General features: G+C 32.9%; 1 protein-coding gene across 2 annotated transcripts; it reads left to right on the forward strand.

Moving 5' to 3' along the window:
- The first annotated feature begins 1,542 nt into the window (after window positions 1–1,542).
- Window positions 1,543–24,167, forward strand: LOC149797210 (uncharacterized). Of its 2 annotated transcripts, none has more exons than XM_089960370.1 (8): window positions 1,543–1,645; window positions 9,425–9,844; window positions 10,356–10,724; window positions 11,600–11,902; window positions 14,224–14,351; window positions 15,961–16,057; window positions 18,933–19,160; window positions 23,462–24,167. In XM_089960370.1, the coding sequence occupies exons 1-8, from the start codon at window positions 1,570–1,572 to the stop codon at window positions 23,959–23,961; spliced, it is 2,121 nt and encodes a 706-aa protein (XP_089816496.1). In that variant the 5' UTR covers window positions 1,543–1,569; the 3' UTR covers window positions 23,962–24,167. The 2 variants fall into 2 exon arrangements, with proteins under 2 accessions (XP_089816496.1, XP_089816497.1); XM_089960371.1 differs by lacking the exon at window positions 1,543–1,645 and adding an exon at window positions 5,884–6,011.
- Window positions 24,168–25,566: the final 1,399 nt, after the last annotated feature.

Raw genomic sequence — 25,566 nt, forward strand, 5'->3', positions numbered from 1 at the left:
CAGTTTGAAGCTACATGTGATGAACTATGGGGAATTCGTTGAAGCTTTGGTATCAAACTGATGATTTAAGACAACACGAAAGAATAATATCACATTTACCAGCGGATGTTGCATAGCGAGAATAAACCATGAGTACACAACAACATCAACAACAACAACAACAACAACTTAATAATAATAATAATGATAATAATAATAATGATCAGTAGTAGTAGTAGTAATATTATTATTATTATTGCATCCAAATATTAAAACAAATTAACACATTTGAAACACTTTCATCGAGACGTCGCTAAACTGTGCAAAAGCAAAGAGGGTATTGCAATGCATAACTGGGAAGACATTTTACCATTATTATCTAATATTGCCAAGTGCATATAGCTTCTAAAGATTAGGAACTGTGCTAGCCCATATTATTTATTTATTTATTTATTTATTTATTTATTATTACTATTATTATTATTATTAGTAGTAGTAGTAGTAGCAGTAGTAGTGTTAGTAGTAGTAGTAGTAATAGTGGTAGTAATATTATTATTGCATCCAAATATTAAAACAAATTAACGCATTTGAAACACTTTCATCAAGACGTCGCTAAACTGTGCAAAAGCAAAAAGGGTATTGCAATGCATAACTGGGAAGAAATTTTACCATTGTTATCTAATATTGCCAAGTGCTTATAGCTTCTAAAGATTAGGAACTGTGTTAGTCCATATTATTTATTTACTTATTTATTTATTTATTTATTTATTTATTTATTTATTTATTTATTACTATTAGTATTAGTAGTAGTAGTAGTGTTAGTAGTAGTGTTAGTAGTAGTAGTAGTAGTAGTAATAGTGGTAGTAATGATATTATTGCATCCAAATATTTAAAAAAAAAAAATTAACACATTTGAAATTTTAATCGAGACATCACTAAACTGTGCAAAGAGTATTGTCACGCATAACTGGGAAGAAATGTCCGAATAAAATAATGTCAAGTACATATATATATATATATATATATATATATATATATATATATATATATATATATATATATATATATATATATATAATTTTCATGATGTCTGGCTACAGTATAACTACACGTATTCGGCTAATTGTGATTCGTAACTATTATTATCTGCCAATCTTTATGTCCACGAGTTCCAAATTTCACTACAATCTGCCAAATAATCCACACCACCAACTACAGACTAAATTAACGTCGGCTAGTCCGAGGGCCCTTCACTAATACCTGGTATAGTTTGTTTGTTTCACTAGCAAAGATTGGAAATGTACTGGTTGAAAGTACTTGCAACAAAACCATTGTTCACACTGATTAAGCGTAAATAGGACTTAACCTTCTCCATTATGTATCTTGGTGACATGCATTGACTGAAAAGAAATTTAATCTGCCAAATTATGCTTGGTGGTTATCTTCAATAGGTTCAATTAAGTTCTCATTAAACACATTTATTTACTTCCCTATAACATTGAAAGTCAAATTACTTCTTTTGGAGTCATATGATGCACGCTTTAACACTTTTAATTCAAACGACCTTGTTCTAGTCAGTCCATTTCCAATATGGGTTTTTTGAAGAACGAACAATTGAAGCTCCTACTTTATTTCTTAGTGTTTATGTTGTTTAGCTGCACCGATGGTAAGTTTAATTTTTAATCACTTGAAATATTCTTTATTTTTAATTGTCTAGCCTAGCAAATCGATAGTTCTTGAATATATCAGTTTCCATCACGGACTAAAATCTGAGCGTAAGACACTTCCATTCCAAAGTGGTAAATCAGTAAGATATAAGCCACACGTGAGTTTGCATTTACATTTGAACTTTGCTTTTTTGACGAATTCTAGATTTTAACATCATGTGGCAAAACATAATTTAGAACAAATTATGGCTTTATCTCATAACATATCCCTTCAGCTTACTTCGTTAATCCCTTTGAAGATGGCTACTTAAACTTTTCCAATGAAAATGTCCCCTCAGCTTGCTTTGTTAACCCTTTTGAAGATGGCTACTTAAAATTATCCCATGAAAATAACCCTCAGCTGACTTCGTTAACCCTTTTAAAGATGGGTACTTAAAATTATCCCATGAAAATATCCCCACAGCTTACTTTGTTAACCCTTTTGAAGATGGGTACTTAAAATTATCCCATGAAAATATCCCCTCAGCTTCTTTCATTAAACATTTTGAAGATGAGAATTTAAAATTTACCCATCCAAGTCTTGGAATTTTACGATTAATGAAGGTAAGTTAGAAAGTGGCATATATATTTTCATAATGTGAAGTCACTACTAAATAGGCTTTAAACATGTTAATGTTATTACTTTTTTATTCTATTATTATTATTATCGTTTTTATTATTGTTGTTGTTGCTGTCATTGGTATAGATTGCTTTTGTTTTCTCCAAAATATATATGATTGCAAATCTCTTTTTTTTTTCTTCATGCGTTCGTGTTTTATTATATATTTTTCTTGAACAAAACGGCACAAAAATGTACCAGTACAATTATCAATCGATATCTCAAAATTCAATTATTTCCAGTAGCGGTAGGTCATACAACGAATCTCCACCGCACCCAGTACACACACAAATACAGGCTAGCGCATGCTCGCACGGGCGCGCTAGTTGACTTTCTTCGTAGGTAAGTTATTTATAGGTTCGAACTATACAATGTTGCCGCATTGTCCAGGTATTCTTAACCGACTTCAACTCTTTGCTTTCGTGGATGAAAACTCGGTCAAGAAACTTTTTAACAAATAAACTAAATACTACTCATTCCGAGGATAAACTTACTTTGTTTATACGCTGCATTGATACCACCGTCTTTTGTTTGATTTTTTCATTACATAAAATGTGGTTTTCATGACTTTATGTATTATCAAAAACAAAATTAGTTCAATTCTTTTATAGATTTTTTCAGATAAATTCATTAACAGTGAAAAAAGATTGGCCAGGGACAATAATGTGTAATAGTAACCGATATCAAGCCCACTGTAATAGAAATTAAAACCATTTGAGCTCATTCTTACTTGAAAGAATAGCGTCATACATTTGTGTCGAAGCATTCCGAACTATTAGATTAGCCTTTGTCTCATTCATAAAAGTATAAGGTATTGATTTACAATCTCTGTTAAGAATCAAAAAGGGCCGGCTATCGGCCTGTTGGACCGATTTGGCTCACAGGGGCCCCTGGCGTTAGTAATATATATATATATATATATATATATATATATATATATATATATATATATATATATATATATATATATATATATATATATATATATATATATATATATATATATATTATAAAATAAACAACACCAACACGTAGAATGTGTGACCGGTTTCGCTTTAATGCTTCATCAGACTCTGATGAAGCATTAAAGCGAAACCGGTCACACATTCTACGTGTTGGTGTTGTTTATTTTATAATTTATCAAGAAAACCTTGACAACACCATGGCATCAACTTATGATCCACGAATTAGCAATAGAAAAACTTATTTAAAAACGACAATGGAGAAATTAGCGGAAAAACAGATGAAAAATGGATTACACGCACGCTTTCTTGAAAATTGTCTGGAAGACAATCTTGTGCCAAAGGGATTGCGTTTGAAATTAAAAGTTCATATTGGGAATGATACAGCATCAAAGAAGTTCCAAGAATCAATTGACTCCCTTTTGGAAAAGGTCTCTTTGGAAATATGTGAGAGACTAAAAGAAGAACATCAGAGAAGAGTGATCAAGATAGGCAAGGAACTAGAAGAACATAGGGATGAACTAAAAACATTGATAAAAGGAAATACGGGCATTTTTGATGAAGAACTTTTTAAAAAAACGGAATCCAAAAAAGACGAACTTTTATCAAATCAACTTAAAAAGTTACAGAATTTACAGAGAGAGAAAAACAATTTTCATGGACAAAGAGAAACATCGGCATCGAAAATAACGAGAGGAAAATCAAAAAGAGATAATCAACAACCTAATCAACAACCAAATAAATCAGCAGATGAAATTGACTTCATCAATGTAAAAAAGAAACGTGTAGTAACTAAAAATGGCACACAGAATAACCAACAACCAAGGCATGAAAAGAAAATGAAACAAGCATCACCAAGAGCACAAATTACCTATCAAGCAAATCACATTGAAAAAAATGATAGATCCATTCGAAACAATTGCAAAAATGATCAAGCAGAAAACGTAACAGCCCCAGGCACACAAACGGCGACCTATGCAGATGCAGTAAAAAAATGGGGCGAAGAAAACTACACAAGAATCCAACAGAACGGTTATAGCAACAATATATATATATATATATATATATATATATATATATATATATATATATATATATATATATATATATATATATATATATATATACACACAGAGAGAGAGACAGAGACAGAGACAGAGAGACAAACAGTTTTAATGCGATGGACGAGAATTTTAAGTTCAATATCATGAGAGAAAAAACTTGTTTAAAAGTTTATTTCCAAATGCCGTGCTCACAGGGTGCCCAGCGCGTAAAACCTGGGGCCCCCGCTAAAATGACCCAATTCGGACCCTGCATTTGGTTGTGCCGTTCCTGGCCCCACACCGTATGTTAGAGAAGTTTTTCAAACTTCCGCGTTCTTTCGAATTCTCCTTTCTGTAATGGTGTTAGCCTGTATACACCAAATATCAATTCGAAACGCATTGAAAACATATCATGTATCGCACAATTTACAATTTTTTGGTATGAATATCTTTCTTATCCAGGGAACAACCATTCAATTAAAATTCTCTCTAACCTTCTAGTGTCCCTAACCCTCCGTGTCGGCTTGCTACTACGTGAAACCTCTTTATGATAAGCAGAACCCATCTAACGCATGACATCCAAGCAAGCCTGATATCTTCCTTTAATTTCGTAATTTCATGATCTCTGTTTTTTCAATCATGTCGTTGTATATGTTTCTCTGTGTTATATAATATTGCCAAGTGCTTATAGCTTCTAAAATTTTGGCACTGTGCTAGCCCATATTATTTATTTATTATTATTATTATTATTATTATTAGTAGTAGTAGTAGTAGTAGTAGTAATAGTAGTGTTGGAAGTAGTAGTAGTAGTAGAAGTAGTAGCAATAGTGGTAGTAATATTAGTATTGCATCCAAATATTTAAAAACAATTAACACATTTGAAACTTTAATCGAGACGTCACTAAATTGCGCAAAAGTGAAAAGGGTATTGGCATGCATAACTGGGAAGAAATTTTCCCAAACATTTGCATGTCCGAATAAAATAATGTCACACACACACACACACACACACACACACACACACACACACACATATATATATATATATATATATATATATATATATATATATATATATATATATATATATATATATATATATATATATATATATAATTTTCATGATATCTGGCTACAGTATAACTACACGTATTCGGCTAATTGTGATTCATGACTATTATAATCTGCCAATTTTTATGTTCACGAGTTCCAAATTTCACTACAATCTGGCAAATAATCAACACCGCCAACTACAGACTAAGTTAACGTCGGCTAATCCGAGGGCCCTTCACTAATACCTGGTATAGTTTGTTTGTTTCACTAGCAAAGATTGGAAATGTACTGGTTGAAAGTACTTGCAACAAAACCATTGTTCATACTGATTAAGCGTAAATAGGACTTACCTTCTCCATTATGTATGTTGGTGATATTCACTGACTGAAAAGAAATTAAATCTGCCAAATTATGCTTGGTGGTTATCTTCAATAGGTTCAAATAAGTTCTCAGTAAATATATTTATTTACTTCCCTATAACATTGAAAGTCAAATTACTTCTTTTGGAGTCATATGATGCACGCTTTAACACTTTAAATTCAAACGACCTTGTTCTAGTCAGTCCAATTCCAATATGGGTTTTTTGAAGAACGAACAGTTGAAGCTCCTACTTTTTTTTTGGTGTTTATGTTGTGTAGCTGCACCGATGGTAAGTTTAATTTTTAATCGCTTGAAATGTTCTTTTCTTAACTATCTAGCCTAGAAAATCGATATTTCTTGAATATATGAGTTTTCATCACAGACTAAAATCTGAGCGTAAGACACTTCCATTCCAAAGTGGTAAATCAGTAAGATATAAGCCGCAACACCATAGTTTGCTTTTTTGACGAATTCTAGATTTTATCATCATGTGGCAAAACAACATATCGAACAAATTAAGGCTTTATCTCATGAAAATATTCCCTCAGCTTACTTCTTTAACCCTTTTGAAGATGGGTACTTAAAGTTATCCCATGAAAATATCCCCTCAGCACATATTTTTTCTTGAACAAAACGGCACAAAACTGTACCAGTACAATCATCAATCGATATTTCCAAAAGAAATTATTTCCAGTAACGGTAGGTCATACTATGAATCTCCCCCGCACCAAACACACACACACACACACACACACGCGCGCGCGCGCAAGCCCATGCGTTTGATTGTCAAGGTATTCTTAAATCGTCTTCAACTCGAGAAGCCACGTTGTCAAGGTATTCTTAAATCGACTTCAACTCTTTGCTTTCGTAGATGAAAACTCTGTAAAGAAACTTTTTTAACAAATAAACTAAACACTACTCATTCGGAGGATAAACTTACTTTGTGTATACGATGCATTGATAGCAACATCTTTTCTTTTTGTCATTATATAAAATGTTGTTCATGACTTTATTTATTTTTAAAAACAAAATTAGAAAATTAGTTCACTATTTTCCATATTTTTTCTGATAAATTCATTAACAGTGAAAAAGATTAGTCAGGGACACTAATATGTACTAGTAACCGATATCAAGCCCACTGTAATAAAGATGAAAACCATCTGAGACCATATCTTACTTGAAAGAATAGCGTTATACATTTGTGTTAAAGCGTTCCAGAGTATTAGATTAACCTTTGTCTCATTCAAACAAAAATAATGTATCGACTTACAATATCTGTTTAGTCTCAAACAGGGCCGGCCTTCGGCCGATTGGAACGATTTTCTTCACAGGGGCCCCGTGCGTTAGTAATATATATATATATATATATATATATATATATATATATATATATATATATATATATATATATATATATATATATATATATAAGAGAGGGAGAGACACCTCTCATATCTAGACAGACAGAGAGTACTTTTAAAACTGGAAGAGAAATTTAAGTTCGATATCATATAAAACTTGTTTAAAACTATTTCCAAATACCATGCTCACAGGGGGCCCAGCGCCTAAAACCAGGGGGCCCCGCCAAAATGATCAGATTCGGACCACGCGTTTGCTAAGGCCATTCCTGTCCTCAAACCCTGTCTGAGACGGTTTTCAAACTTCAGCGTTCTTTTGCATTCTTCTTTCAATAATGGTGTTGTCCTGTATACACCCAATATCAATTCAAAACGCATTAAGAACAATCCATATATCGCACAATTTACAAATGTTGGGACCGCTCCGGTGGCCTCGTGCTTAGAGCGTCCGCCTCGGATGCGGAAGGTCGTGGGTTCGATCCCCGGCCGAGTCATACCAAAGACTTACAAAAATGGTATTAACAGCTTCCTCGCTGGGCGTTCAGCATTAAGCGGTTAGTGTTAGGACTGGTCGACCCGGTGTCAGGATAATGTGCCTGGGTGGGTCATAATGTTACATGTGTTGCATGATGCCCCAGCGCTAGACATCACTATAAACTGCCATATTGCAGACATCGTAGCGATATGACTGAAAAATTGTTAAAAACTACGTTAAAAATCCAAATCACATCACATCACATCACAAATTTTGGCATGAATATATTTTTTTTATCCAGGTAACAATCATTTGATTGAAAATTGTATTTTACCTTCTTGTGTCCCTAACCTCCTATGTTTGCTTGCCACTAAGTGAAACATCTTTATATCAAACATAAACCATCTAACACATGACATACAAGCAAGCCTAATTTCTTCCTTAAGTTTCGTAATTTCATGATATGTGTTTTTGTAATCTTGTCGTTGTATATGTTTCTCTGTGTTATTGAATATTGCAAAGTTCGTTCAGCTTCTAAAGATTAGGCACTGTGCTAGCCCAATTTAATTATTATTATTATTTTTATTATTAGTAGTAGTAGTTGTAGTTATAGTAGTAGTATTAGTAATGTTCATGTTATGTGGCTGCAACAATCAAAAGCCTATTTTTAAATTATTACAGCTAGATCTTATAACTATTTTTAAATTATTACAGCTAGATCTTATAAAACTATTTAACAGACTTCAGTTTGCTGAACACATGCATTACAAACAATACGTAAGACATTTTTATACTTCGTAATTCGTTCTATTGCGGGGACTGCGCGATGTTTTCTAACCATATCTAACCTTATATAAGGCATATCAGCGTACATTACTAACTTTCAGGGCCAACAACAATAAGGCGTGAGGCATGCATGGTGAAACCTGTCCTTTCTAGTTTTCTTTGAAAAATTAATTATTAATTCCTTGTGAAGTCCATTGTAATATGGATTAAAAATTGAAAATTATATCTATCTTACAATTTCTCACTAAACCGATCAATCTCAAATTAAAAACTTTACTGTTTTAATATATTTATAATTGCATAAAAATCTCAAACACTGACATTAATTAACTGTTCTCTACCTGATAAGATTTAATATTAAGGAAACAATTGTTACTTTTGATGCTTTGAACTGGAGCCCATTGTTGTCAGCCAGGTCAACCTACGTTTGCTTGTTTAAAGACGTTAATACATTTAAAGAAATGTGATAACAGTATAAAAATAGTTGATATTAGCGAACATAAATATGGAACGAGTTACATTTCTTAAGTTGCATATTGTACTACCATCATAACCGGTAGTATAATGGTTTTCAATGTTAAATAGTGATAATGTGCCATTAATCCCATTGAGATGAAAGAATTATTTTGCATGCACTCACTGCTACATTTATGCAACGTTTTTCAGTATACCTTTGGCAGAAATAGATGATATTTCATTTTCAAAATATCCTGGTGATGTTTTTGGATCTTTTAAAAAACTGGTTAGAATTGAACACAGCTAAAAGAATATTACAACACGCGTAAATCGGACTACTGCGGGTCCTTAAATACAAAAGTTAAGCGAAGAACACATGTGAAAATGTATCTTTCTCAGACTTGTAGGATTCATATTTTGACTGCCCTTTGTAAACAACCCGTTTAATATCCAGTTAATATTTATTTACCAAACGTACATTTGCACAAGAAAATGTTATGTTGATATTGATATCACCAACTTAAATCTAGTAACGACGATTTAAAAAATTTACATGTACGACAGAAGTCTGTTGATTAGTAAGATTTTTTTTAGTTTTTTAGCTATAATTTCTGTATCTCTACTCAGGGCAGATACTGTTAGAGGAACAACTGTACCAAGGTTTTGCCTGCTACGGCGATCATGATGAATACGGCTTCATCAACGCAAGCTGTCCCAGTGGATCAGTTATTGCACCCGGGGACGTTAGATATGGAGCAAAATTGAGAAACCTCACAAAATGCACCGGCTATATTTTGAGAAATAATACACTTGACTACTATCAGCTCTGCTGCAAGCCGGACGCAGCAAATGAAAACACGGACTGTTTACTGGTAAAGGAAACAGACAGTCCTTATCTATCCTGCACGGGAAGAGCTGCGTGCATCCCCAGTATCAGAGCGCAATGGCTCTCGTTGACAAATACCATGTGTGGCACCATGCAATACGGCTCAGTGTATGATACTTCAGTTACAAGCTACATGATATTTAACTATTTCTGTGTAGAAGGTAAGTGTAATGGTACAAATATATTGATGCACGAGAACCGGACAGATACAGGAAAAAATATTACTGTTTTTGAAGGAACTCTAAACGTATGTACAACTGAATATTGTACATATTATAAGATCTGCACGTATCTGATAATCACTTAAATTTATCTTTATGAAACAAAACATGCATTGCAATGTAAGGAAAGGAAATCAGCGTTCAAATATATCTTAAATAATTTCATATTAATGTCCAATAAAAGCATAAAGTTTATAAGAAAGAATTGTTTACAACAGTTTCAATTTTTCATTTTTTCGGAAAATATTCTTCATTAAAACGTACAACCTTTTTCCACACTTTCGAAAAGACAACTTTACATTTTTTGTTGAACAAATAATTTTGTTTTAAATTAGCATTATACCGGTTAGATATTTGTTAGTTATCATATTTGTATGTAAAAATATCAACCACTGAGAATATTCATCATAATTTGAAACTATTACAAACCGTACAATTTATTCTTTCACAGAAACCAGGATAATTGAAGTCAGTACAGTGGATGCGACAGTCAAAGCGTCCATTATTTACCTGTGGAATAGTGGCTATCCGTATAGTCAAATCCAAGCTAACACGAAAAGAACATGCTCTGTAGAAATTGAAAACTGCTCGGCTACCATCTCTGCTATAACCGTACACGTCAATCTTCCTATTGTATCAAACGGAACATGCAATCATACTATCAAAATCTTTACGTCTAATGGCGAAGTGGTTCAAACACTGTTATGTGCTGCTTACAAGAATATCAGCTCAGTTTACGCAAGCTCTGATACTTATTTGTATATAGAGACAGAAAATTTGTCAGACAATCAGAGAGGGCAATTCTGGCTTGGATTTCAAGGTGTGTAAAGTTGGGGTTTTTTGTAACACGTATACACACACACACACACACACACACACACACTATATCTATCTATCTATCTATCTATATATATAAAAGTTATCAAGTAATATACAAAAATACAAAACTCTTCGAGTGTATTTCTTAGAAAAATAATTTACATTTTCAAACAAGAAGGCAATGTAATTAAAGGACAGCGTTTAAGACAAGCCCTTCGAAATCTGTACAGGCTGATCAAACTCGACTCCATTGCTCATAATATGTATTACAAATATGGCGGTCAACCATAACATCTAGCAACTACACACACACACACACACATCATTTAGAACCATCTTGTGAATATTCTTGGAACATAAGCCAATATATTAATGTTTCACATAATGTAGGGGGTTATATCAACTTATACTTTTTATACGCGCTTGTATAATGAAATGCATTACAAGACAACAATTTCCAACGATTCCATATTTTGTTCATATCAACCATATTTTGTTCATAATACTAAGTTGTTTCAAAGGAATAATTTCGTTTGACTAATATACAATTAGAACTCAATTTAGTATCATATATATATATATATATATATATATATATATATATATATATATATATATATATATATATATTCCAAATATTGAATTAAAAACATAGCAAAGGTACGAACGGTCAATTTTGCGTAGTTTACGTTAATAAATTAATTTGTGCTAATTTTTACAATAAACTTAAATAAATAGTTGTATAGACTTCTTTTGCATGATATTGTTTTCACGTATGCGCCAACGATCCAGGTTATACGGTTTATATGTGTGTGAGTCGTCCTTATTTTAAATGTATTATATTGCCTCTAAATTGTATTCACTTTTGTAATGCAGCTACTACGTCTACAACCTTTTATGTAAGTTGCCCGGGAAAGAACAGAACATACTGCATACCTACGACAACAACACGAGCAACAACATCAACAACGACGACAATTTCCACGTCAACGACTACATCAATACCAACAACGACGACAATAAGAATTGATACCCCGACACCGTCTACATCTACCACAACCAAAACTACAGCTAGCAATAAATCTAGTAGCATTCCCACAAGTCATCCAACTGGTCTAACAGCTACTACGGTTAATTCAACCAACCAATCTCCCTCTCCTGTAAACAAGTCCGAGAATGGTTAAGTGATACACGTACTTTCTATATATTGATTATTTTGCTTTTAAAGTACACTAAATGTTTGTACCTCTCTTCTATTTCCTCAAGGTCATTTCAAAAATATAGTGGTCACTAAAATTTCTCCGTAAACCAATTTTTTAATGGGAAGACATGAGCAATTAAATAATCTTACGAAACCTACGGTAAATAGAAGTCCGTCACAATTATATTGTCCCTTATTATTTGAAAAAGAAGTACTAACCATTGTGAGAGTATTTCTAAGGTTCTACAAATTGGTAACTATGTTCAGAAGACTCCTTAAAAAGGAAAGTAATTAAAAGGTCCTCCATTTAAAGGAAATTGCTTTTGTGGGTAGTTCAGTTAGGTAACTCGTTATTGTTTTAAGTTAGCTGCAATTGTGGGTATTTCAGTTGGGTAAATATCTATTGTTTTAAGTTAGTTGCATTTGTGGGTATTTCAGTTAGATAACTAGTTATTTGTTTTAAGTTCGTTGCATTTGTGGGTATTTCAGTTAGGTAACTAGTTATTGTTTTAAGTTAGTTGCCTGTGTGAGGAGATGTCAATTAGATAAATTGGTTTAAGTGTCAATTAGGTTACTTGGGGACGATATATTTTATTACATCATTGTATGAGTGTTTTGTGTCATTTATGATTTTAAAAAATCTCTTTGTCAACAACATCAGAGAGATTTCATAAATGTGGGTAAAAGATTTTATTTAAACTGCAAACGGACATTTTGGAAAAGGAAAGGAGAATATGTTCATATTTAGTTCTCTTTTTAGAAAGGTGTGTACAAACTTAGCTTTATCAACGTCTTACTGAAACGTTAATCTCTTTAATATGCTATAATCCCAATCCTTATCTACTCCAACATATCGTATAACTATTCATACAAGATAAAGATATGAACATTAAGTATAGTAACCAATCGTATGTAACATTAATCTATGTACAAAAGTAAGGCCAGTGGGTCACTTAATCACTAAGTTTGTGCTATTTTAATGACATTTTGGTCTAACCAATATTTTTGCTTTTCTCAAGATTGTTGTTCTATACTGGAATGATAGCAAATTAGAATCTTAAAAATGCTTGATTAGCTAAGAAATAATCCCTATGCTGCTCGCATACTCCCTTTCAATTCTGCGCCGTATGAGAGAGAGAGAGAGAGAGAGAGAGAGTTCACATAGAGTTATCACAAGGATTGGGTTTCTTCTTGAAGGGACATTCTACCCTCGTGGAGGGAAACTTAGAAACAGACCTGTTTTGCAAACTACTCGATTTGTCACCATTACCTGCTCCCGAACAATTCTCACCTTAGACAAGTAATATCAAACCTTTATTACGGCCGTGCATTAGAACCATATGCATATGTTCCAAGAGAACAAACCTAACCTGAGAATGGGAGAATGCAGAAGAAATTATATTGCCGAGGCTATGAACAACAGATGATTCATCCATGCCCTCTTGAAATATAAAGCTATTATTATTATTATTATTATTATTATTATTAAATTCTCTTGTTCAGTGTCATGATAAAACATTCTCATTGTAAATTTATATTACAACCTTCCCTATTCACATAACTTTACCGGGACATAATGCCTTTTGCATCAATTGAACACTTTTTATTAGATGGAGTTGAATTTCGATACGTATTTGTTCGTTCGTTTCAATCCTGGAAGCATCACAAAACAAATTGGTTTTCTGTACGATAAACAGGTAATTGAACAGATAATCCCGTATTTTATCATCGTTATAAAATTGTACTGTCTTATACCAACGCATAATAGACATGGTTACTCATTTTAAGATCGTTTTCCAACTGTTTCTCCTTTTTCTTTTCCATAATTCCAATCTGACATTGAAAACATGTAATAGTTCAGGTTTCCTTTCAATGTTTATGCCTAGTGTTCGTTTTTGGTCATATGCATTTTTCTTTTCCTAAGAGCTCGGTTTATCGGTAACCCTGGGAAACTATGAAAATAGCGCTCTAACATATATATATATATATATATATATATATATATATATATATATATATATATATATATATATATATATATATATATATATATATATGTATGTATGTATGTACATATATATATATATATATATATATATATATATATATATATATATATATATATATATATATATATATAAAGTTAGAATTCAACAGATTTATATGTATACATATGCATCTGTGTCTGTGAGTTTGTATCGGAATAGGAAGGGAGTCACGTGATGACTGTACACGTGCGAAATATCAGTATTTTAGACCTTTCCCTATCACAATTTGGAACCTCTTGTATATATTTCAGACTCAAACATCGGAATCATAGTCGGAGTCGTTCTCGGTACAGTTGCATTTATAGCCGTTATCATTGTTTTGTGTATCCTATGGCGAAAGTCGAAGAAGAGGAAAAACATTCCCACAGAGGAAACAATGGTATATATTTATTGTGTATATTTAATTTGCATTTTTTCTCCGTGATTATAGTTTTTGTATAGCTGTATTTTGGACTTCGACCTTTATGAATCAAGTTCAATCTGTACTGTGAAAATGACTAAGGACATTGAATTTGATTTTGTTTTGTAAACAAAGAAACACGGTTAATATTTATCTAGGAGTGTGCGCTAAATATTAGGATCATCATTGTAACATATGTTTTTTGGTCTGGTTCTAGGATATTGGAATTTCCCCATAATGGACTTGTTGTTCCTGATAATGTTCATTTTTTTATAATTCTAGTAAAAGATTTTATCCTTTTAAGACTTAAAATTTTCTAGAAATGCACTTTGGACCTACATGCTGGTTCTACCTTTTGTCTAAGGTTTCCTAATTTTGCTGTTCATTCGTGCGATAATATCAGGAGCAGTATCATTGCATTGTTGTGTTCATTTTTTATTTGCGTGCAATCATTTATTTACATGATTAATGTCTGGAATTACAAATTCTCAACAATCTTCTTGGACAGAAACATTCACTTGGAATTAAAGTGAATTCAGACAAGGACATTTTGGATTATATTAGCGTGAATAATTGAAAGACTTTTGGTACATCGTCACACTGCAGGCCACTACTACATTAGTACATGCAAAACTACAGTCACATCAACACCTTCAGCGCTATAGCTTGTTTCAAACACAGCTGGAATTTAATTAGAACTTTGTTCATTAGGACTGTTGGTAAAACATTTTTGACTATCTGGGATTTAATATGCAATAATTTATTTTCTAGGGAAATATATCATTTGCTGAATTTTATATAACGTGTTAGTTTCCGCTTTTTCTGTTGCTTAGTTTAAGACCATAGTGTCGTAATCGAAACCTGTGGGCTATTCAGGAATACAAGTTAATCTAAAACATTTAAGAAAATTATGTTTTTGAAATAAAAATTCACTTCGTTTCGGAGTTTTCTAAGTCCCAGGTGGTATCTTATATATTTGAGAAATATACAGTAAAAACAAACCAACAAGCTTTCACATTGTTATCTAAAGTGAAAAACTTAATCTTAAATTCTACCATGGAACGGTTAGAGTCCATAAAAACGAATGAATTTCTCCAGCTCGCTAGTTAACGATCTTTCTGAGGCGAAAAATTCTTTAACGAAGCAATATACTAAAAGTATTTTGGTTCAATATTTCTTAGGAAAGTAGTTTTTGGATAGAAAATACTTTGGGTTTGATTAGTAAGTCTATATCAGGCATTACATAAAGGTAAAAAAATTGAGGGAAATAGAGTTAAGAAAGCTTGAACTTCAGAAGGAGGGAAGGAAGAGACAAATGTTCGTTTTCGATCTTTTCTATTACTTAGCAAAGACTACAGAGTCATAAAACTATTTTAAGAATCCTCTCATGCCATAATTTTAAACAAGCTATGTGTTTTAAGCTATCTTATATTTTTATAACCATGTAATGATCGTTGAGCAATGGAGATCTTAATGAAATCCAATCGAGAGATTTTTCTGACTTCTACGTATGCGTTTGCACATACCTTAAGACACAATTTCAAGATAAGTGATTTCCGTGCTTGAACCTACGGTTTTTTGGTTTCAGATCGAAGCAGCTTCTTCGCATTTGCCATTACAAAATGGAGTCGCACCAACATATCATCTCGTTGAAACTTCAGAAACCAGACAGATGAAAGCAGACGGTAAAATAATTTCGATCTTGTACATTATCTAAATTTGAACTGATGAGTATGTGTATATGTCTCTATATATTTGTGTTAGAATGAACGTATACAGAACAAAATGATCTCTGTGTTCAAATTTCTCTAGAGGGAAAGGACATATTAGACCTGGTCGTACCAAATATGGGATGTCCGTAGGAAAATTGCTCCCACCCACTTAAAATGTATACTTTCTTTCGTTTAAAGTTTGATTAGCACTTAAAGCTCGATAATTGTTAGTATTTATGCATTGTCTGAAACGTCAATTGGTCATAGTCTCAAAAAAAAAATTACGTCTAGGGGCTTAAACGTAAGTAACAAGACAATGTAAACCCAACAAGCATTCAAGTTTCCAAAATGTACACTTATTTAAATAAAATATAAAATCAAACAAAATGAAAGAATTAAAAATAACTTGCAGTGTATGAACTCCTAGGATTTAATCCTAACAATCCTAATAATGTAGGATAAATTTCTCACTAATCTCAAACTGCACCATGTTATTCCGCGTGAAGCTCATATAATGATTATGTGTTACCCTGATAACTCCACTGAATGTAACAAAGTTATTAATCCAAATGTTTTTCTTCAATGTAATCTCATATTTGTAGACTGTCACTGAAGTCCTCGAAAGTTTCACATTATCTGATTGAATTAATTAAATATTGAAGTCCTTGAATATAACCTCATATTTCCAAAGCTTTGACTGTTATATAAAAGTTTGTCTGGTCTACTATGTCCGATGAACATGTAATTGTATACCATTATTTACCTATCTGAATCGTACTAATGCTGGGTATAACTAAAATAATGGAATATGTGGTGCGTATGGTCATTATGTACCGTCCATTTGAGTTTCAAATGAACGATCTCTGATTCACAAAATTCTAAAACAATTAGATCTTTTTATTTCATCATAACTCTAACGGTCTTACAAAGTCCTGATCTGAATTTCAAATATTACTGAACCAATAAAATGCTGATGCGTGCGTGATAGCTTTTTACAAGGAAAATGTACTATGAATCCAACTCTTGCTTAAATATCCCACATTCGTTCTCTCGTGTCCTTCTTGTTCTGCTGCTTAGTTGTTAATGTAATTAGATGGGCCTAGTAATGAATAAATGAGATTCACAACAACGAAGGGCACATGTACTTTTAGTGTTGTACTAACCATTCAATAAAAGAATTTATAACCTAACCGTCCTAACGTAAAAAAAAAATATAGTAGACATTCAAAGGATGGTCATAATTCCGTAAGAATTTGCGTTTACTTTTGTCTCTCGGACTGATAGATGTGGATATTAACCATATGCCAATAATTAGGTTTTCGCATGTCTTGTATTTTTCTTTGCTCTGATGTATCAAGTGTAAAGTACAGTAAAAAAAAAAAAAAAGTTTAAGAGGTTAACATATAACCAAGAAGGACTTTTTTTGTTCTTATAGGAAATATCGCATTCAGTCCAATTTATTCTGCATTATAAACAAAGTAAAATAATATGAAGCTTGTTTGAAAAACGGAGTAATATCATCCTTTGAGTGGGGAAAATTATCACTTATTCATAAAATACTTCAAAACGGTATGAGTACTCCAAAAACCACCTTCGCAGAGTCCGCAGTAAAATTTAAACACATAGCAAATGGTCTTTGATTAGGAGAAACGACAATTTAAGGGTGTTTGTGTATTGATAATCGCTAAATGAAGATACAGAATAACTTTAACAGAAGAAAAAATGTTATGAATTTAATGGAAAATATAGATTATACAACAATGGGGAATGGACAGTAAAAAAAAGTGTAAGCCTCGGAGTGCAGGTTGGGTACAAAATTAATTTACACAATGTTTGATAATCACTTACGTGACTTCGATTTAGTAATCGTGGCGACATTTAAGCGATATGTTCTATATTTTCTTACATTCAGTACTGTCGAACCTTACTCTTTACTTTTGCGTCGCTGCTAACTTTTATAAACATGGCGGTCAGCAAAGCGAATACAACTTGTCTAAATCTGGCAATATTAATACCCTATATGCATTTTTCTAACCAAAAATGTATCTTCATTGTTTTGTAAATTTAATTTGCATTGTTTGGAAGTTATTTTTTATTTCATTATATGGTATGGTTAATTGTATTTTGGGCTTGACCTTGACCAATATCAAGTTCATTATCTGCCTGACCTGAATCATTGATTTGGGTTTTGTAAACAACATGTTTATCTCACTCTGAGTCCAGAACATTGGAAATTCCCCATGAAGTACCGTTTTCTACCTGTTGTTTACTACATTTTATATCACTTTTTTAGTAACATACCTTCTAATTATAAATAAGATTGTATCTTGTAAAATCTTGGAACCTTCCAGAATGAAATTTTCCATTTGGTAATTTTTTTCTTAGAAAATGCAAATTGTGACTTGAGGTCAAGTAGAGGACTATATAATTGTTTTTATCTAGAAATTATTCATCCGTGCTGTATGATCTGAACAGTCTGTTGTATTATTGTTGTGTCCTGCATTTCATTTGGGCTTCATTAATAAGTGATACAACACTTCCCTCCTGTGCAGTGTAGTTAGTTATGCTTCGCGATATCCGTAAATTTTTAGTATTAATAATATAAACATCGACGTTGTCCACAACGTACTCATCGCTGTTTTTAACATCAACATAATGAATATATTTAGTGGATTAAAAAAAAAAAAAAAAAAAAAAAACACCAGTACTAGCATTGCTAAGTACACTGCATACTAGAAAACATTTTGTGTGGCAACACTCCTTATATCTTTTGAAAATGTAAGACAACTGAAAATGTGAGACATAGATAATTCCATGTTTCATATATTTCAAATATCGTCACATGAAGAAGATTACAAGAAAAGTAAAAGAAGGAAAGATAGAAAAGGGAAAAAGAGAAAACGGAAGAAAGAGGAAATACGGCGCAAATGCATGGATACTATACAGCCTGTTCAGCCAGATGCCCAAAGCACGCAGGTCGAGGGAGGAGAGACCATTGAAGACCAAACGTCCTTTCCGTCAGCCAATCCCAACAGTGATGCTCAGATTCATGGTGTTTATAGCACAGTTGAAATGGGTAAGTAAATAAAAATGAGAGTACGCAGAGAAGATCACGAAGACGCAACACATGCATATTAGCTATTCTCATGTTTGTATGTGTGTGTTTGTGTGTGTGTTTGTGTGCATGTGTGTGCGTGTGTGAGTATGTGTGTGTTTATGTGCGTGTGTGCGTGTGTATGTGTCTGTGCGAACATTGTTTTCTTGTTTCTTCTTTATTGCTTCAAGCCGTATTATTTCCAATAAGTGAGACAATTACTAACACAAGAAGTATTTCTTCACTTAGTACAATTATGGTAACTATATCTACAATTTAGCCTTACCACTGAGATAAACGTGGTGGTCTTTGTCAGTCTTCTTTCCTTCACCGCCTCTTTTTGGATAACGTTACATAAATTGAAACCAACGCTTTACAATAACAAATTCCTTCAGGTTAATCAACTGTATGTAACACAATGCTTGCTTTTTGAATTTATTGAAACCACCATTGTTTAACCTTGTTATACCTACAGTGATCATTAGTTTATTGGAGTCACGAAGAATAACCACAGTTGTCTTTATTTCCACAATGAATCAGTTCACGAACCTCAGTAATCGTTCCTGGAAGGAATCTAACATTTTCCGTGCTTGTAAGAAAGAAAGATTTTCCTCGCTCAATCCGTTTGTGTTCACGTCAATCAAAATATGTATGCCTTTTCTTTAATTTAGCTATAAAAAAAATTTCCATTGAGATAATTTAGTGTACAAAGGATTCTGATGTTAGGTTCAACAATTCGTTTTTTGTCAACACGAAGATTTGTAATAGACTTTGTTTTTATCAAAATTTACGTTTGCAATTGACAAGTTTCACAATGACCGGCAAATCGAAGAATAGCAGGTTATCGCATTATCTAGCTGATCGCCATAAAAGATGTAGGGAACATGGCTTATGCTTGAGAATCAAAGACAATTTGGACTATCATAGCCGTAAAACACATTTACATATATTGTGCTACATAAATTGTTCTAAACTTAAATAACAAATCAATAAATATACCAAAACATAGGTATAGCTTGTCAGGTAATTACTATATTGTTCCAACTAAATGTTATACAATTTATTCTTTAAACGAGGCAAACAGCTCGAATGAGTGTGATATATAAATATATAATCCGAAAGAACGTGCAAAGCCAGTTGCATTTTTGTACCAATAAATCATTTAAAAATCATATTACCATTTATCTGCCTCCAAGGGCACATAATTACATAATCACTGTCAATAGTTTCGTCATTGTAATTTTTATTACTTGTCTTATATTTAGTGACGAGGACACTAGTAGGCAGTCAAGGAAAAATTGATGGCGTTGCCTGCGAGAAAAATGTGATTCTATCAATTCTTCAAAATGAGAGGGGTGGTATTTGTATGGCCTGCAAAACTTTTTTTTTCCTTCTAAAGTATCACTAGGAATAAATAAACACTTGAATACATAACTCCCGTGGGGTACATTTATTATGGAAGGGCGAATGAGGGGAAGCAAACATCTACCTATTGAGCAAGTTTATCAGCATATATTAAAAGAAGAAAAACAACTAACTCGATTAATCAAATGGGTGGTTATTTTAATTTTATGCCAATATATAAGAACAACCAAACATGTGTCTCCATATTCATTGCGTCACACTGGTGTCAAGCAGCGGCGTTATACCTTGCAAATCATTGTGAACACGCTCGGGCCTTTTGATTAATGATCAGAAAATCACTTCGGAAATATTCCAGTAGGCATTTACTTCATTTGCCAAATGACATCACGTGCAAGTCACAAATAACCAGAGTTCATTAAAGGAGATGTAACTGAATTTCCCAAGCAGTAACTCAGAGATTTTTCTTTTACTGAATTTCTTCAAACAATCTCAAAACGGTATTAGAACGCTTTTGACATGGTTCTATATCGCATTGAGTATCAGAACGTATTTATGAGTTCCCATCTATTTTTCAGCGATTGCCCCACTTTATGCGCTGTATTAATTCAGTGGCGTATTAAGGGTAAATGACGCCCGTGGCGACAATGATGGCCAAAAGAGGTTTTGGCGCTTCAGCACCTCTGGTACCGGTGGTTTGGGCGCCCCTGAACCACTGTCGCTCGGGCGTCCTCCGCCCCTCAGCCCCCTCACCCCCCGCTCCCCTTGCACCCCAGGTAAGTAAGCTATTGTATTAATCTATCGAACTATTGTATATCTGAGATAAAATTCTATTGAAAATCCACGAGGTGTTGGGATTGCACTGTGACAAGGATACAATTACAACATCAACCCTTATTCTATTTTAGTATGCCTTTTTGCACTATATAGCCAGGCTTTTGTAGATGGGCCTTTAAACCCTATGCATAAATGCAAACATAAAACTGGGGTGGGGTGGGGTGGAGGGTGGAAGGTAAATGCTCACTTTGTCTATGTTAATCAAAAGACATTGAATGGTTGGCTTATACACATGTGCGAAGTTAACACAGGACTGTCGCTCGACACAGCAATTGCTACTGTTCGTACCTACGACTATATGATCAATGAAATAGATGATCTGATACAACATTAGTACATTTTAAAAAGGATCAATTATATAATTGAAATATATTGTAATTTTACTTTTACAGAAGCGTAAATTGCAAGTCTTATGAGTTGGAAGATGTTTTGTCATATGTTTGTTCGAAGAATACGTATTTTACTTGTTTGATCATTTTCTTAATTTTCATCTCTTGAAACGAAATGTGTGTCTCATTAAACGAAACTTATATACCTTGAAACAAAACAAATATATTATATACAATTTTGACAATCATATCCATAAGTTGCATAAATAATGTCTTTCTCATTGTGGATGATTCACTCATTCACTCCATTTATAATAATCCTGTATCCTTTACAAGCCAAACGTTTTGTGGAATATTGTTTTTCGAATAATGACAGTAAATAGTAATTAGGTTACCTTTTTAGAAAATCTTTAAAATACTTGTTATTCCTTGTATCTACTCATCTAATGGTTTGCGTGACCCTTCGTTATTATATCAAACTTCCTTCGTACAAATGTCAACCAAACTAACAGATAGCCATAGTTTATTCCACTCTTCTTGGCACGGGTCGTTAAAAGGAGCGGTAGGGCACGTTATCAAGAAATGATAGCTACCTCCAGTTTACGTTTAGCTATAGCGTTAACATGAATACATTCAGGTGCGATATCAACTGATATGACACTTGACAGAAATTCGTTAGTGTTCACTATTGTTGTATTAAAAGTTGAAATGTTAACTGTAAGTACTTATTTTATGATAAATGTTTCAGGAATTCAAATACATGGTTTTTTTCTACATCTGAAGATGTAAAAATACTGGTAAAGGTGTCGAAAATCACATAAAACAAAATAAATCATGATAATTCCGATATTTTAATAAACCTTACTTATAATGTCCTCATCTCTTTCCCTGCAACCAATAAGAAGGTTGGGTTGTTGGCAGAGTCCTGCTGTAAGTGAATCAATGCTTCCTAATGTAGTTTGTTTCTTTGGGCTTATATCCAGACACAAGATACATCAGATGGGTTGTAACTTTAAGCGCAAACATCTGAGAAACTATTGCAAGGATTTTTTTAAAATTTAACAATTTATTTTCCATGCATTTAAAACAATATGTTTTAAAATTAAATTGTGTGCTTTTTGAGGCAGAAGGATGAATTTCGTATGAATATGAGTATTGAACTATAAAGCTAAGCTTGTGCTGATAAGTCTTTCAACCATCTGCATGCATACAAACGAGAATGGACCTTATAGCCAGGCTTGTGCTAATGAGCCATTCAACACTATACATACATAAAAACGCGTGCATTCAAAATAAATACACATATAAAACTCCGACAAAATCTGAAAGTCTTCATATTTCTTGCATATATATATATATATATATATATATATATATATATATATATATATATATATATATCATAGATTGATTGAATAGTTGACATATGTACATGTGCGAAATTAGCAATCGACACAGAAATGTGCGGAGCGACTCTCTGGAGGTACCTATCTGTTCTCGAAAGATTGCTAACGTGTCCGGTCACTCCTTATCATGACCAGAGCCAAGAAGTGTGAGATAAGCTGTGTTTGCTTTGTTGGATTGGGTAACATTTGTACCGAGGAAGTGTGATACCAGAAAGAAAGGTCAGCTAACGTTGGGACTACATTTGTCATCAGTAGACAGTGCAGTCTGCACAGTTAAAGTTGTCTATACTTTTCAATTTGATTCTAAAAATGAGAAACGTAGATAACTGTCCGTCTTATTAATATCCAGGTCAAACTGATGGAGGAAATGGCGAGAATCGAAAAGCACAAAGAAAGAAACGAAGAAAAAAAACAAAAAAGAAACACAAACACAAAGAACATCACATTAACGATACAATTGTACAGACAATAGATAGGGACCAGTCAGATTTGCAGATAGGACACACCGAAAGCGTCAACGCGGGGGAAAGCCAATCGAGCGCCAATTCAGATATTCTTGATAAGACGAAAACAATGGTCAGAGGTGATGCTGTCCCAGATGATGCTAACGAGCATCTTAGAAAAAGAAAGAAGCTTCATAGTAAACCAATCAGGGTGGTGGAAGAAACTGAACAAGCGGGGAACGAAGATAACGGGAAGAGTCAAGGGAAAAGAAAAAAGAAGAAAAAAAAACATGCACAAAAAGGGGACAAACGTCAGTCATATGACGTTGATGAACGTTTACCTTCATTCGAAGAACCTGTGCATAAATTTAAAAATGAAGTGTACCCATCTAGCGATTCCAACTGACACACGGAATGAAAAGTATCCGATTCAACTTCATTGTGTGCCTGTGCATCTCTTCAGGATATTACTGAACACAATTTTTGTTGTTGCAGTTGATTTGATAAATATAACTTTAATTGGATGTTCAGTGTTTTTATTCCTGTCAAATAAAGTCTTTGCCTTTTCATATTTTCTTTACAAATGATGGATAAACTGTAAATGTATGTGCATTTACACGTTGGCTTTTCTTGGTTTTGTTAATATCTAATAAAGAGAAAACAAACTGCTGTAATTAACGGTAATTAATCGGACTCAGATTATCAATACAGGCCTTCAGCACCGATTCAGTCTGGGACATTTTTAGTTTGTCATTTATGTAAACGACCCGCCCTTTTCCCTTAAAAAGTCTCAATGAAACTTATACATGTATGATACTATGTTGATATCAATGTTGACAAAGTAGGATTTTTTAGCCATATCTTATTGTAAGCTTTGATATTTGTATTATGTTGTTTTATTTCAGAAAGCTTGAACCTCTCAAGGGCAAGTTCAATTTTCACGTACGCGTGCCCTGGGATCCCCGAATTACATAACAATATGTATAACCCTGGTAATGTTGCCCTTAATTCCCAACCCAGTTTCTGGTAGTGGCATGGTGTTTTGGAATATGTTTAGATAAGGTCTGTATATATTCAAAACGATTTTACATTTTCGCCCATGCCATTCGGGTGTGTAATTTGCGTATTTATGGATACATAAACATTTGCATTATTGCATATAAAAATAGCAGCAATATCAAGAATTTTGTTTAAGGCGAATTTTGCTCCAGCACTACCTACGATGGCGACTTATAACACTGGAATATGAACGGATTTTCTCGATAGATGTGGTGCAAAAATGATTCAAACGTTTGATCCAGTCCAAAGTGGTAGGGCTAGAATAGGTCGACTTGTTCTCTCTGTCTCTCTGTCTGTCTCTTTCTCTGCCTCCGTATCTCACTCTCTCCGTCTCGCTATCTATTTATCTATCTATATATAAATAGATAGATAGCGAGAGAGAGTGGAATATAGCTTAAGCATATATAAAGAAACCTATGCTTGCTGATTTTCCTTTAATAAAAGCCTGTATACAAAGAATAATATGCTAACGATATAATTTAAATAAAATACACACATTTCATTAATATTACATACAAATGTACATTTCATTAATATACAAATGTACATTTCATTAATATTACATACAAATGTACATTTCATTTATATTACATACAAATGTACATTTCATTAATAATGTACATTTCATTTATATTACATACAAATGTACATTTCATTAATATTACATACAAATGTACATTTCATTTATATTACATACAAATGTACATTTCATTAATAATGTACATTTCATTTATATTACATACAAATGTACATTTCATTAATATTACATACAAATGTACATTTCATTAATATTACATACAAATGCACATTTACTAATATTACATACAGAAAGCCCACCCAACGACCCACCCCCAAAAACCCAAATGTAGTTCTACTGCTATTTCAAATTTTGTTTAAAAATGTTAATTTGATTCTTCTTATGAACTTCTGATCAATCTTGCTCTTTGTTTAA

The sequence above is a fragment of the Sinohyriopsis cumingii genome, chromosome 6, assembly GCF_028554795.1.
Source record: "Sinohyriopsis cumingii isolate HCF-2022 chromosome 6, ASM2855479v2, whole genome shotgun sequence".
Taxonomy (NCBI): domain Eukaryota; kingdom Metazoa; phylum Mollusca; class Bivalvia; order Unionida; family Unionidae; genus Sinohyriopsis; species Sinohyriopsis cumingii.

Bases quoted from the DNA above. Each gene is read 5' to 3' on its own strand.
- LOC149797210 (XM_089960370.1), top strand. From the start codon at position 1,570: ATGGGTTTTTTGAAGAACGAACAATTGAAGCTCCTACTTTATTTCTTA. The intron at 1,646-9,424 runs GTAAGTTTAATT...ATCTCTACTCAG, and splicing joins GTTGTTTAGCTGCACCGATG to GGCAGATACTGTTAGAGGAA. The intron at 11,903-14,223 runs GTTAAGTGATAC...TATATATTTCAG, and splicing joins TGTAAACAAGTCCGAGAATG to ACTCAAACATCGGAATCATA.